The following is a 15,608-nucleotide window of genomic DNA, read 5'->3' as shown; positions in this document are numbered from 1 at the left end:
ACAATAAATATGAGATTATAAGATGTAATTGTTGGGAAATATGCCCATATTGTAGTAAACATATAATTGTTTTCTATTTATTTGAACGATGAATAAATAAATAAAGTTAATTTCACATTTCGCTATTCTGTCTTTTATATTTTGCATGTATAGCGAAATTGTGACAAACAAATATTAGCTCATTGATTGTCTAAAGTTCAAACTGAAGATAAGTGACATTGTAAAAAACGTTTACATTACGAGAAAGATGACTTACTTCAGTAGATAATCTAAATGAGTCTATAATCCAAACAATTACATTTATATCTCTATCTTTTGGGAGTTAACTACTCTGATACCCAAGACAAGGTATCTCCCCATATGGACTTGATAGATGACATAATAATCCTTTAATCGATTTGCTCAATTTCGATTCATCAAACTATGGACCTTATAGATTACTTGCTAATACAAGTTGTCTTTTCGCATTATGATTTCCATTTAATGCAACTTAGTAGTTAAACATTAGGTAATTAGTGAGCCAATATTTGCTCACATTTTGTTTTTCGAGCAAAACCATTTTGAGGATAAATACAAATGACATTAATATGAATAATGAAATTTTATTAAACCAATCTATTTGAAAAATTATAAATATAACGGTCTGTTTGTTTCACTAAAAATGGCTTCCGGAAAATGATTTCTAGAAAATGACTTACTTTCGTGGAAAAGTTAATATTTTCTGATGTTTGGATGAATTTGTGTAAAATATTTTACATTGTTTGATAGATTTCTTAAAAATATTTCATAAAAGTTGTTTTCAATAAAACAAACATCCATTTGAGATTTTCTTATCTTTTATTGTTTAATTAAGTTTATTTTATATCTATAAACTTATATTTTACTTTGTTTTTGCATATATTAAAAATATTTTATTAAATTCAGGTTAATTACAACGTCATTTTTAGTTATATGATTACCAAGTGAGTTTTTTTATTTAAAATGTGACATCAACAAAATTAACAAAAAAAATAACAATATCAACAGTTGGACTTGATTTTCAAATTTGAAAAGTAGAGGACTAAATTCTTGAAAATAAAAGTAAAGAGACTAAATTACAAATTTGTGAAGAGTACATAAACTTATGACATATTTTAACCTTTATACTACAAAATATTTATTATTAATATATTTATAATTGTAATAAATATTTATTATTAAAATGTTAATATCGAATATTTTTAATAATACGTAATTAATATTATTTAAAATTATTTTTTTAAAATTTATTATAAAAATAAAATTGAAATATTAAATAATTTATTAAAATAATAAATTACATTAATTATATTAATAATTTATTATATGACTAAACATAAATAATTAAATATGTATGTTTAATAATATTGAAAAATATAATATTTTATATTAACATATTAATATTTTTAAATATTTTTAAAAATAAAAAAATAAAATTTATTATCAATATAATAATATTAAACTTGATTTAAGTTAATTTCATATAAAAATAAAATTACCTATAGATGAGCTCTTTTCCGGAAAATGACATACGTTTTTCAAAAGAGTAAGTCATTTTACAAGGAAAAGGGCTTATTTTACGTTGACCTGTAAGCCATTTTTCTTTAACCAAACTATTTTCTATAAAACAAACACAGGAAAATACATAAAATATTTTCCATAAAACTTTTACATATAAACAAATGGACCCTAAATAACAAATAAACTATACCTAATACATATTATATCTTAAACCTAATTTAATACAAAGTTTTTAGCTCAAAACTTTTCATCTCAGCTCCCTAACCTTAATGATTATTATATTTTCATCCACGTTGAAAACACATTCTTAGGTTAAGTAATCATAACAGCAAATATTAAACCTAATTTAATACAAAGTTTTTAACCTTAATGATTATTATATTTTCATCCACGTTGAAAACAAAAAAAAAAAAGTATGAAACTCAATTAGGAAATTATTAAGCCTAATTTAAAAAGTTTTTAGCTCAAAACTTTTTATCTCATCCACGTTGAAAACAAAAAAAGTATGAAACTCAAGTAGGAGATTATTAAACCTAATTTAATACCAAGTTTTTAGCTCACCCTAACCTTAATGATTATTATATTTTCATCCACGTTGAAAACACATTCTTAGGTTAAGTAATCATAACAACAAATATTCGATGTTAAATAATCAAACCTCATCGTGTTGTGCCACAAGTTTTACGTGGACGTCCGTTGCATGTGCCTTCAATAACTTGTCCACGGTTTGGCCCCAGTGGTTTTAAATACTACTTTCCTTACAACTTATGATACTTTGTTGACTTTAGAGAAAAAATTAAAATAAAATAGTTATTTTACATTATTATATTCTAATATTTTAGTTCTCGAGCTATTAATTACAGTTAACGGTGTAACGCTAAGCTGATGTGGCATGTTAAATCATCATTTCAAACAAAAATTATTTTAGGTTAACTTATACAATCAGTTTCCCTACTTTTTTGTTTTGAATAATTTAAATTTTTTTTTGTTTTATGTTATTTTAACTTTTCTTTTTTCCTTTATTTTCCATTCTCTTTGCTTCCCCTTTGTTTTCCTCTATTCTTATTTTCTTTAACGTTTTATTTCTATATTTTCTATTTGTTAAAACTAGTCTCTATACTTTTATTTTTTGAACAATTTAATTTCTTCTATTGAGACGAGCTTGTGGACTAGTTTTAATAAGTGGAAAACATAGAAAAACTATGTTAAAAGAAATGAAGAAGGAAGGAAAATAGATGGAGAAACAAAAGAAAATGGAAAATAAAACAAAAAAAGAGTTAAAAGAACATGAAGAAAAAATTAAATTGCTCAAAATGAAAAAATATAGGGACCAATTGTAGAACTTAACCTAAATTTGATGATTCAATGTACCATATCGGTTTACCGTTATACCATTAACGATAATTAACAACTTCAATGATTAAAATGTTACAATACTGTAACGTAACTTATTAAAACATAATATTTCAAACATAAGTAACTAAAATGTAACATGAAACAAACAAAATGACTATTTTAGTAGTTTAAGAAAATTGAAAGAAAGGGAAATTTTAATTTGAAAAGGACAGAAATTAAGATTAAAGCATGTTTCTCGTACTGTAATATTTGTCCTTTAGTTTCTTTCTTTTGGTTTTTCAAAGGTTTACAGCTAATTAACACAGCTATCTATAAAAAGAAGTTCCTAAGGTTTTCCATGGTGGACACCTATCCATTTTATTTCCTTTTTTTTTTAACATGAAAATATTATGGGTAAATTCCAATTCCAATCTTTCTATTTTTAGATTATAAGAATGGTTAAATTTTAATTTGAACTCTCTATTTTGCTTAAATTTGAGATTTAATCTATATACTTTAATTTTAACATAATTTGATACCTCAATTTTTATAATGTTAGCAATTAGTCTAAATACTTTATTCTAATTAAAACGATGACATGATTTTTTAGAAATTGTTAGCACCATTCAAATTCTTTATTAGATGCGGTTCGTTACAATGTTATTTTTTTGTTACATGGATATCAAGTTTATTTTATTTTTTAAAAATGTCACATCAAAATAAAAGAATTCTAACCATGTTAATAAATGAATCTAAATTTTAAATTCAAAAGTAAAGGAACTAAGTTCTTGAAAATAAAAGTATGAAGATTAAATCCGAAATATTCAAGAGTTTGGAAACTTTGAGAAAAGTGCAATCTTTAAAATTTTACATTATAATTTAGTCAAAAATAAATAATTAACCCAAAATGTGGACAGAAACTATACTAGTTTATAATATAAATATAATCTATATGGATTAAACTCGTAAACATTAAAGAAAACCCGATCTTAATAAGTAACTTAGAAAATACTTGACTCTCATCAATTTATACTTATATTAAGTACTTGGTTGAGTTAAACACCATTTAAGTTGGAAAATTATCAAAATATATTTTTATATACAAAGTAAATTATATATTATTAGGAGGGTTTTAAAATTTTAAATAAAACCTATAAAAGCTCAATTATAGTAAGATTTGAACTCATAATACAATGAATTTTAAACATTTAACTTTACCATTTCAACCAAAAATTTATTTGATTTTTATTCAAACCTTTGGTAGTTATATTTATTACATAATTTGGTAGTCATTTTTTTCTAATGTGACACCTGCGTCATTTTTTTACTCAATCTAGTTGACAGAAGTTGTATATTTTGGTACCCAAATGTAACTGTGTTAACTTTTTAGTGTCTAATTCGGGTTCCAGAGTTGATTGGATAAAAATTCATAGTTAGCTGATAATATTAGCAATTAACTATATCACATCAACCCTACAACTTGAATTAAATGACATCCATCGGATTGTATTTTACAAATTAAATGTAAAATTAAAAAATTCACAATTTAATACTAAATTTATTCTATTAACAAAATAATGAAAAATTCAAACCTAATAATATTAACAATTACCTTTCATTAAATCAACCTTAAAACTCAAATTAAACACTAAAAATTAACATCGTTACTTTTGGGTAAAAAATATATATAGCTTTTGTCAAATATAAGTACCATATACAAATTGAACAAAAAAATAACACAAGTACCACATTAAAAAGTGTCAAACTTTGATACTAAACTATATATGGAGAAATTACACCATTAGTCACTAAACTATGGGTAAGTTTTCATTTTGGTCACTTAACTAAAAAAAGTTACAATTTGGTTGCTTAACTAAAAAAAATCATTGGGCTGCTAAAATCGATGCTATGTGGCTTTCTCCGTTCACATTGTCTACACTAATCAAAAGCTCTCTTTCCCATTCTCTTCTATATATAATTTAATTTTTTTTTTCATTATATAGTTTTGGAGGTCATGAATCTGTGAACCAAAATTTAATTATTTTTTTCGATCTCTGATACTGACCGTCAAATTAATTTGGATCTAAGGTATGTTCTTTTACTCATCGATGGGTATTGATTTATCATACCGATCGTTGAATCATTGCTTGAAGCTTGTAGGTAAATTTTTTTATAAAAAAGAAGAAACTTAACAACCCGATGACTTAAAAAAAAAACTTTTGAATAGTTCAATAACTTAAATAAAAATTTTCAAATAATTTAATGACGAAATTATTATTATTTCATTAATAACCAAAATAAAAACTAAAAAAATAAAAAAAATATTAAATAAATAATTAAAATGGTTTTTTTAAAGTTGAAAGCTGAAATAAATTATTATGTTTCGTTTTATCACGAAATTGGCTGCAAGTATGATCTGAGTAGAGGTGATCATGGGCCGGGCCAGGTCGGGTTAGGGAAAAATTTTAGGCTCGTTTTCTAGGTCCAGGCCCAGCCCAGCCCAGCTCGAAATATGGGCCTAAAAATTTATCCAAACCCGGCCTGAAAGAAAATTACTAAGTTCGAGTCTGGCCCGGCCCATATTTGATTAAAAATAAAAAATATATATTTAATATATAATTCGGATTAAAAGTCCAAAAAATATATATATTTAATAAAAAGTATATTCGATTAAAAATAAAAATAAAAATATTTAATATAATTCGGGCCGGGCCAGAGCAAAAAAAGTCTTACCCGAAGCCAGACCCGTCATTTTTTTTGTTTAAACCCATATTTCGGGCCTATATTTTTACCTGAACCCTCCAATTTTTCAGGCAGGTTATCGGGCCGGGCCAAATAGCCCAACCCATCATCACTCTAGATCTTGAGTACCGCCAAAATCAACAAGTTTGCTGTCACGAACTAGCGAACATATTTCTGTTCTATTTCTTTGCATGATGATGCCTGCATGCGTGTTGATTCAACTTTTTTTAAAAAAAAGAAGCAACCTTAGGGCACTAATTGCTGACAGCAAAGTGGGGGCTTTGACTAAGATGTTTCGTATTTTATATAGAAAAACAAAAGAACTTAACCCACTCTGTCTCTTTCTCAGCAACCTTCAATTTTGACAGCATCTTTCTTTGGTTAGACAACGGAATGGAGATCCATTTACTGTTTCAGAGCACAGGATTGCTGCATTTCATATTAAGGTGCTGTGAATTTAGACATACTCATTCAGAAGTATTTGAGATCTTCTGCGTCACCAGATATATATATTTTCATGACAGTTAAAATATAATTTCACATTATTAGAAAAGGCAATTTTGAATTCTGAATATAGACTATAAAATGAATATAAAGAATACAAAAAAAAGAATCATTGTATTAGTAAATTATAATTTTACCATTTATTCACTTAAAATTTTATAAATTTTCAAAGGCTAAAAGCACAAAATTTCATTTTACGCAGGGGCTAAGGCTCTGCCTGCTCGCCTTATTGGATCATAAGTCTTAAGCGTAGTATATTCATTTTATATACTTGGATTTTTTGAATAAATTGGTTTAATAATAACATCCATTAATTATATTAATACCTTTTGTATATTGCCCTCAATGTTATTGCATGCAAAGCAAAATGGAAACAAATATTGACTTACTGGTTATCTAAAGTTTAACTAATATTAAGCGGTATTATGTGGTCGGATTGTAATACGAAAGACAACTTGTATTAGTAGATGAACCTAAACATGTTCTTAGTCTAATAAAAAATGAGTAAACCAATTGAAAGACTAATATGTCATCTATCAAGTCTAACTGGGGAGATGTTTTGTCTTGAGCATTGGAGCGGATGATTCTCAGAAGATAAAGACATAGATATGACTGACTGGACTAACAGTACATCAGACAGGACCTAAGTAGAATAGTTCCTAGATCCATTTATGAATTTATTCACTTGTGATAGTTATAGTGTGGCATACCTTATCCTGCGTGGATGATGGACTATGTATGTATGACTCATATACTTTGATATAAGTAAAAGTTGAAGTTCAAATAGATAAGAAACCGGAAACTGGTGCGTTGGGTATACTACTTTTGTAGTATCGGTATTACATGATATATGAAAAGCAAACGTGGTTATGGACAGTTTGTCTTTGTGATAAATGACTTAATTACAATTTGATAGTACTTAGTTTTTCATGAAAGAAAATGTAATGGTTACCATGAGATAAAATAGAATCATATTGGGAGAACAAATTTTTCTCAAAGAGACTAAAGATATCCTATGAGGGTAACACATTGATGACAAGGTTATTGGACGAGCACAAATTTAAAACTCTGGTTTTTCCTTAAACTTATTTTTTGATGTGTTTTCCAAACCTGATTTTCCAACACATATCTGGCACACGAAGTGCATCCTGGCACACGAGGTACATCTTGGCACAGAAGCGCATAATCCCGTACACAAACTAATCCAATAGCATGCCAAATTATTTTATGATTCAAATACATATAACATTCCTCAATCACAACCATAATTCATGTATTTTATGTCATTTTCAAGTTTATTCATTTTAGTCCTCTATCTCGACAATACATATCAACTAAATCGAAACATGTCATACTATTAACATATACTCACCTCAAAGATTCATCAACTAATAAACATGCATATGCAAGTAAATATTTCAATCCCAAATTATAAAAGTACAAACTATGGTCTCGCACCACTCGTCGACAATTTTCACTTTTTCTTTCCCTCTCGAAGGTTCCACATCGATGTTAACTTAGTAATAGTTCGCCGAAAGCGTGAAACAAAGCTTGAAGAAATTTGCTTAGGTTTCTACGGTTTGGGGAAGATGATGATATTCACATCTTTTCCCACTTAATTTGCTATATATACATTATTTAATCTTGATTTAATCTTGATTTACATTTATTAACTTAAAGTAAAGTTTCATTATTTTAATTTTACTTTTAATTAAATTTAGCAGATTATTCATCAACATCCACTAACCACAATTTATGATTGGTTTATTAACCATTTTAGTACTTTGGATCATTATTATTTAAGTCTCTAAGCCTTTTTCCTAATTAAAATCTATAGCAATTGAATTTTTACAATTTAGTCTCTAAGTCTTAATTAAATACATTTTTTGTCTAAATTGCTTAATCGATTTTAATTCATCTATATATTAACTCTATAAATATCTTTATTTACTATTTACGAACCCGGTTTACGAATATGGAATCTAGAAACCATATTTTCCGACAATACTGGAAACTAAGTTGTTATAGACTTATTATACATAAGTTTCATATATTGTTATTCTTCCAAAAAGTAGTGGGAACTTATTTTCTGAGAATAAATTCCATTATTTGGAAATTACAATTTCTAGCAATTTCTATTGAGAGAATTAGTTTCCTACTAGAAGTAATAAAATTGTTTTTAGTTTTGTGTTTGGATTGTGTTGCTCAAGCCTACACTCAATGCAGTTTGAGGTATGAGGATAATGAGAAAGGTCGTTAGATTGAAATCTGAGAATCATTCAAACCCATTTTGAGCAAATCACATGTACTTTTTAGAAAAATGTTGAATGCTATAAAAGTCACAAAGCAGCTCGATTTCCAAAATTTTTAATTATACTTCTATCGTAATTGAAAATCATTTTCTTAGTAGAATTTTTCCAACATGCCTTCCTTTGTCCCTGTATCTACCGTTGATAGTAGTGACTAATCCTCACGCCTCGGAAGAGTAAGGTCATAGCCAAATGAGCAAACAAAGGCCTTGGATCTCTCTTGGCTAAATGAGCAAAAAGCTCTTTAGCCCCTCTTCAAAATTAAAAGATTCAATTTAGGTTTTTTTAACCTTTGACTAAATGAAAATAATTATAATTTTAGCCCTTTTAAAAAATTAATAATTTAATTTAAGTATTTTTATTATGAAAATTTTAGCTTTGGTCCCCAAATTTTTATAATTTTATCTCGCCCCTCTAAATAAATTTTTTTAGCTTCAGTCTTGCAATAAGGAATTTATGGTTGACCACAAAATGTACTCCATTTCTTTGAATAAGGATCAAACCTTGGGGTGTAGATAAAGGATGTAAATTAATATAATGGTAAAATTACACTTTGACTCTCAAAAAATGTATGATTTAGCTTTATTCTTGATCGAACCCTAATCATATGATGAAAGGGTGAGAAGATACAGGTGGTGGTTAAAAAAGGGTTTAGATTCATGGAACTGTTGAAATTTCTATATATATAGATGTTGTTTCATATTCATGGAGCCTGCAGGTTACCTTGTTTGAGAGAAAGAAGGTTTAGATTCAGAGAACTGTTCAATTTCTGTGGAGGTATTTGTTACTTTTGTACAAGAAATTAAAGGAATTGCTAATTTAAGGGTAACGAAGTATAAACATTGCGTGGGTGATTCGAATTCTTTTATTTGCAGAAATGATATCACCGCCCATGCCATAAACATGGGCAACCCTTTTCTTTTAGGGATCTTTTTATATTTTTATGAGAATTATTTTTAGAAATTAAATTGTAATTTTGTGAATTTTAGAGGGTTCAAACCAAAAAAAAAAAAAAGTTCAAGTTAATATTTGGGTAACTTTTTTTTCCCTTTTCTGCTATAAAAAACTGTAAATTCATTTAATGTATATCTCGGAATTTTCGTCCTTTTAAAATTTATGAAATTACAATAAAATTGCACTTTAATCTCTTTAAAAATTTATGATCTATCACTGACTTCAAAGGTAATTGGGTTTTAAAACCCCAACTCTTACCCCTTGCTTCCATTGATAAATTCACAATACATGTTTCACCCAATTGCATCAGCCTAAATATTTGGGTAAACACGTTGAAAGGAATTGGACCAGTGACTCGTAAGTCTACCAATCTAGTCAATCAAATCTTCAAAAAATATATAAAAATAATAATGTAAGCATTAATTAAAAATAATCCCTTTTTCTTTTTTGCTTCTAAGTTGACTGATGGATGAGTAATGTACTTAATTGCAAAAGTTGTAATGCAGTTTAAGTACAATTGGAGCCTCCTTATTTGAAACATTTTCCATAATATGTAAATAAGTGTTTTTTACATAAATAATATAAAAAATTTAAAATAATACTAAAATAATACAACCATTTTATTATGTACCAAAATGGTACAAACAGTAATAAGAAAAAAGCTAACGGAAGTGACAGGACCCTGGTCGAGGGTTCACACAAAGACACCAAAGGTGCTGTGGTGAGGCAAGACACCAAAGGTGCCATCGCCACAAAGCGACACAATGTGCCATGTTTTCCCGCCTTTTGGGGACCTTATAATGGTCCCCAATTTCACTTTCACTTCATCTGCACGAAGGAGAAGAAAGAAAAGGAAAGGAGAAGAAGAAGAAGAAGAAGAAGGAAGAAGGAAGAAGGAGGAAGAGGAGGAGAAGGAGAGGGCAGTGCCGTAAAAAGAAAAGAAAAAGAGAGAAAGAGAATAGAGATAGGAGAAAGAAAGAGAAGAAAAAATTAGAAAAAATAAGGTATTTTTTAAAAAAATAATGAATTATCTTGTTGTATATTTTTTGTTGTTAGTTTAGTTATTATTGTTAGTTATTAGGATTAATAAAAACCCTAATTATTATTTTAGTTAGTATTATTATTGTTAGTTTTAGGATTTAGTTATTAATAATTATTGTTACTTAGTATTATTGTTAGTTATTAATAATTATTATTTTAGTTAGTATGATTGTTAGATTTTACACTATATTATTGTTGGTTATTATTTTAGTAAAACCCTAATTATTATTGTTAGTTAGTATTATTTTTAGTAAAAAACTATTATTATTGTGTTAGTTATTAGGATTAGTGGTTAAATGTTATTCATGTACAAAATGATAACCTGAAATAGTATGAGCTTATGAATGAAAAAATTGCATATTGAAACATTAATTTTTTTATTTAAGTAATTTATTTACTGTTTAAAATTATTTTTTGAAATTTTGTTTTTTTTAACGGATTGAATATTGAAGATGAATGATAAGTTTTTTGTATGCGTTTATTTCGATGGAATCATCTTAACAACAGCTGTTAGATGTATATTTGATTGTCGGCAACAAATAGCAATGAGATTTAATAGAAATGTCTCGTTGGATGATATGAAGGGAAGGATTAATGCAAAAATTGTTAGACGTTGTGGGAGAAGTATATCAAAAATTTTCTACAAGTTTCCAGTTTCGACAGATTCGATCAAATTCACCGAAATAAAACTTGTAGACGACGAAGATATGGAGACAATGATCGCTCTTTACTGTGGGAATGAGAGTGACAAAAATACACTGATTCACTTATTTGCTGAGTTAGTCAATATGGAGCAAAATGAAGATGTCAATGCATATGGTGAAGAACATGGAGCTCAAGAACCGTGCATGGTGGCTCCAATATCGTACGTTGATAGTGAATCGACTATAGGTGGGATCGGTATCTATCTCAATATTACACCCGATGTTGATATGGTTGGTGATGATGGATACGATGGTAGTGATCATTGTGATCAAGAGGTCGATAGTGACAGTGATCCCGATGTAGACGATGTACCGGATGATATCGACGATGAAGATGTGAATAACGATGGAAACATTAACGCGTCTTCGGTCGGGAACCAGATGCGACGTATTGTGATACACAATAATCCTAGGCCACGCATGTCACTCATAGACCCTGACGCAGCGCATGTTGCTGAGTTCCCAGAGTACTCTGAAATACTTCCTGCTCAACTGCTGGCCGTAAATTCCGATCATTAGGAGTTATTCGTAGGCCAGAGATTCGAAAGTAAAGAAGAGTGCGTATTTGCTATTAAACGGTATAGCATGAAAATATCATTGGATTATAAAGTCGTAGTGTCTAAACCGACAGTATATATTGGGGAGTGTTGGAAGGTCGCGGAAGGCTGCAATTGGCGAGTACAAGCTGCATTCATTCAAAATTCGCAGATATGGGAGATACGGAAATTTGTTGGGCTTCATACATGCACATCAACATTTTTAAGCTGTGACACGAGTCATTAAGAATCTATTACAACTTTCTTGGATGGTTGAGCACAACAAAGTATCTAATTTAGCTATGGTTTAATCATTGTTTTTGTAAAAAAAAAACTTTTTGAATCTAGTTTGCTTTTATAGATAATTGATTATGATATTCAAATCTTGATTGGGTTTGTAATCTAAAAACTTTATCTGAAAATCCATTCAATATTTAAAAGAATATTAAGAAGTTAAAATTTTATTCTATATTATTATTTATATGGTTTCCAAATTAAGTTATAAAAATATAATTGATTTGAAATAATTAAAATTATATCCAAAATGGAGCCATTTAACCTTAAATTCAGCTTTAATATAATGCAAAAAGGGAAGAAAAGTTTCGTACTAAGCATACCTAAAATTGATCTAATTAAATTTATACAAAAAATTACAAACTTTGTAATATAAAAAAATACAAACTAGAGTAATATCAAAACCGCAAGAAACCCCTAAAATTGATGGTTTGATGGTGTGGTCCTAGGGGTATACCTCTACGGAGGTCAACGTTCACGTTGTGGGTGATCGCGACGACCAATATCCTCTTTAGGCGTAGGTGGGGGTGTGCTAAACATGGAAGAAAAATCATGTGGCTCGAATGGCATCGATGAACTTGAACCAGAAGGAGTGCCATGATGCTGTGGATACGACCCAGGGGGACTGATGTACTGCAGTGAATACGGGCCGGGAGTGCTGTACTGCGGTGGGTACGATCTAAAGATATCAAACTCGTAATGGTATCCGCCCCCTGACAAGCTCGGGAAATAGTCATTGCCCGCCAAATCTGGATGATAGGAATGTGAATCAGAATGTGACTGTGATTGCTCAGGATCTGGCTCGGGCTCCAACTCGGGCTCCGGTACGGGATCAGGCTTGGAATCAGGATCTGCCGCTGGCTCCGCCTCCATATCAGCCACCGGCTCGTATGCCCCAGGTCACTGCATGTACGAGGGGACTACAGTTGACTGTCCTCCAAGTAGATATGGCTTTGCCAAACTAGAGTACTATTGCATGTACTCTACTGATGGTTGCAAATCGGAAGCCATAACCATCTGAGGTATTCGAGCCATCCGATTATTCCATAGCGCAACAAATCTCTGGTGCTTAACCCTCCAATTCAACTGCGGTTTCCCTAGCTTGTTGATGTCGTGAACCACCCTCACCTCGCATGGAGGATCTGGGATATATTGGACGCAACCAAACTATCGTAGCACTCGATCCCCATGGAACCACTCACTACATTGAAATTTATAATTGGTGCGTTAGTGCACCACATATGAGAATGAACGTAGGCAGACGAGGGTATAATAGTTGCAATTTCCAGTCTACGATATGACATCCATATAAACTGCATGATTAATAACATGGTTATAATTTAACACAGTGTAAGTAAAATATAAAAAGTAACATGTCTCGAATATTATAATAGCTTACCCCTTCCCCGACATGCTGTTCGATCATTAGACGGTATATCGGGACAGTGTAATACCTCCCGACACCCGGATAAATATTCCATCTACGAAAACAAATTTCAAGTCAATATAGTATCGTTACAATAGTATCATAAAGAAATTGTCAATTAATGACAAGTTACATTTTATCACCTGTTAACTGGTGGATATACATATGGTTGGTAACTAACTGATGCCAAGAATGGAATCCGATAAATTGCCCAAGACTGTAACAATGTAAGGCATCCGCCCATGTCTACGACAGTAGGTTTTGTCGTCCGACAAAGCTCCCGATACAGTACTGCCAGAACTGTGAAGCCCCAGCTATACGAGCAAACATTACTCAAATCAGCTAATAGATGTAAGTGCATGATATGAACCTTATTGTTGTTTGAATGGGGCATTAGTACTCCACCTATAATATGCATGATGTATGCTCGAGCAGCGCACATCAACTTTCCTTCAGTGGCATTAGCTGATAAGTGTCCAAATTTGCCTTTCAGCCATGTAAATTTCAAGCCTGAAAAATTTGACTCATCATCGTCGGGCAAGTCTCCTAGTAGGATATAACATAGTGCAGCCGGCTCAGTAAATGCATTTACTCTGGTTACGGGACTCCCGTCTATTAGGAGCCCAAGTTGCAGTGCAACATCCTCTAAAGTCACTATGCACTCCCTACACGGAAAATGAAAAGTGTGGGTCTCCGGGCGCCACCGCTCCACTAGTGCAGATATTAAATCGTATCGCAAGTCGAACGTCCGGATCAATGCTACTGACCTGAATACAGCTTGCTCCAAGTAGGGCATCAATCGTTCATTCAGAGGATATCCTATACCATTCACCCGACCCCTTAGTACGCGATACGATGCTTGATAGTGTTAAATTACAGAAAATAAATATTAGGATAACATGATTTATTTCTATATATTACGTCTATCTTTTTTTAATACAACATGTGATTAACAAATAATAATACATTACCATATTATTAGCCACATCAGATATGTGAGGATCGTCGTTAATCAATCAAGCCATTGCGATGCCTGCAACTTCAAAACAAATTTTTGTTTTTAATTTCAATGTATTTTTCTTATTTTCGAATTTTATTACTTTCAAAAAATATATTATTTTCGTATTTTATTATTTTATATTATTTTAGTACATAAAGTTTGAAATGTATTAATTTAGTGTGTTTTTTATATAAATTTAGCAAAAACCCTTATTTTGGCCATTTGTTCGTATTTTCTTATTTTCGGATTTTATTACTTTAAAAAATATAGTATTTTGTATTTTATTATTTTATATTATTTTAGTACATAATGTTTGAAATGTATTATTTTAGTGTGTTTTTAATATAAATTTAGTAAAAAACCCTTATTTTGGCCCTTTGTTCGTATTTTTCTTATTTTCGGATTTTATTACTTTCAAAAATATAGTATTTTCGTATTTTATTATTTTATATTATTTTAGTACATAATGTTTGAAATGTATTATTTTAGTGTGCTTTTTATATAAATTTAGTAAAAAACCCTTATTTTGGTCCTTTATTCATATTTTTCTTATTTTCGGATTTAATTACTTTCAAAATATATACTATTTTCGTATTTTATTATTTTATATTATTTTAGTACATAATGTTTGAAATGTATTATTTTAGTGTGTTTTTTATAAATTTAGTAAAAACCCTTATTTTGGCCATTTGTTCGTATTTTTCTTTCTTTCAATTTTATTACTTTCAAAAATATACTATTTTCATTTTTTTTCTTTTCGTATTTTATTTTTTCATACATATTTTTCGGTATTTTATTTTTAATACTATGTTTGTAAAAGAATCTCATTACAACATGCTAAATAAATTTCATAAAGAATATATCTAATCAACATAAAACACACTTAACAAATAAATAAAATAAAATAATAAAACATAGAATGTACATAACATAAATAATAAAACATAAATAATAACATAAATAATAAAATAATAAGACATAGTATGTACATAACATAAATAATAAAACATAGAATGTACATAACATAAAAATTAATATTAAATTATGAATGAATGAAAATATAGATAAATATAAACATACCTTAATATCTCTTTTAATCAAATAATACCTTCCAAAAAATAAATTTAAAATTAAATTTCAATTAAATCAAAACCAATCACATAATAATAATAACAACAAAAATAAACAAATTTCCTTTATACCATTACTTACTCTATTAAAAAA

General features: G+C 29.2%; 1 protein-coding gene across 1 annotated transcript; it reads right to left on the bottom strand.

Annotated features, from left to right (window-relative positions):
- Window positions 1–12,927: 12,927 nt before the first annotated feature.
- LOC128042576 (serine/threonine-protein phosphatase 7 long form homolog) lies at window positions 12,928–14,180 on the bottom strand. The gene is made up of 4 exons (XM_052633971.1): window positions 13,528–14,180; window positions 13,358–13,439; window positions 13,212–13,271; window positions 12,928–13,125 (listed from the first exon to the last, which is right to left on the bottom strand). The coding sequence occupies exons 1-4, from the start codon at window positions 14,178–14,180 to the stop codon at window positions 12,928–12,930; spliced, it is 993 nt and encodes a 330-aa protein (XP_052489931.1).
- Between the last annotated feature and the right edge of the window lie 1,428 nt (window positions 14,181–15,608).

This window comes from Gossypium raimondii, chromosome 7 (assembly GCF_025698545.1).
Source record: "Gossypium raimondii isolate GPD5lz chromosome 7, ASM2569854v1, whole genome shotgun sequence".
Taxonomy (NCBI): Eukaryota; Viridiplantae; Streptophyta; class Magnoliopsida; order Malvales; family Malvaceae; genus Gossypium; species Gossypium raimondii.
The sequence above is the reverse complement of the archived record's forward strand: the minus strand, read 5'-3'. Positions and strand labels throughout refer to the sequence as shown.

Coding starts and splice junctions, on each gene's coding strand:
- LOC128042576 (XM_052633971.1), bottom strand. CDS start 14,180: ATGCCCTACTTGGAGCAAGCTGTATTCAGGTCAGTAGCATTGATCCGG. Junction 13,440..13,527: donor GTATATCCACCAGTTAACAG/GTGATAAAATGT, acceptor TTGTTTTCGTAG/ATGGAATATTTATCCGGGTG. Junction 13,126..13,211: donor TTATACCCTCGTCTGCCTAC/GTTCATTCTCAT, acceptor GTGCTACGATAG/TTTGGTTGCGTCCAATATAT.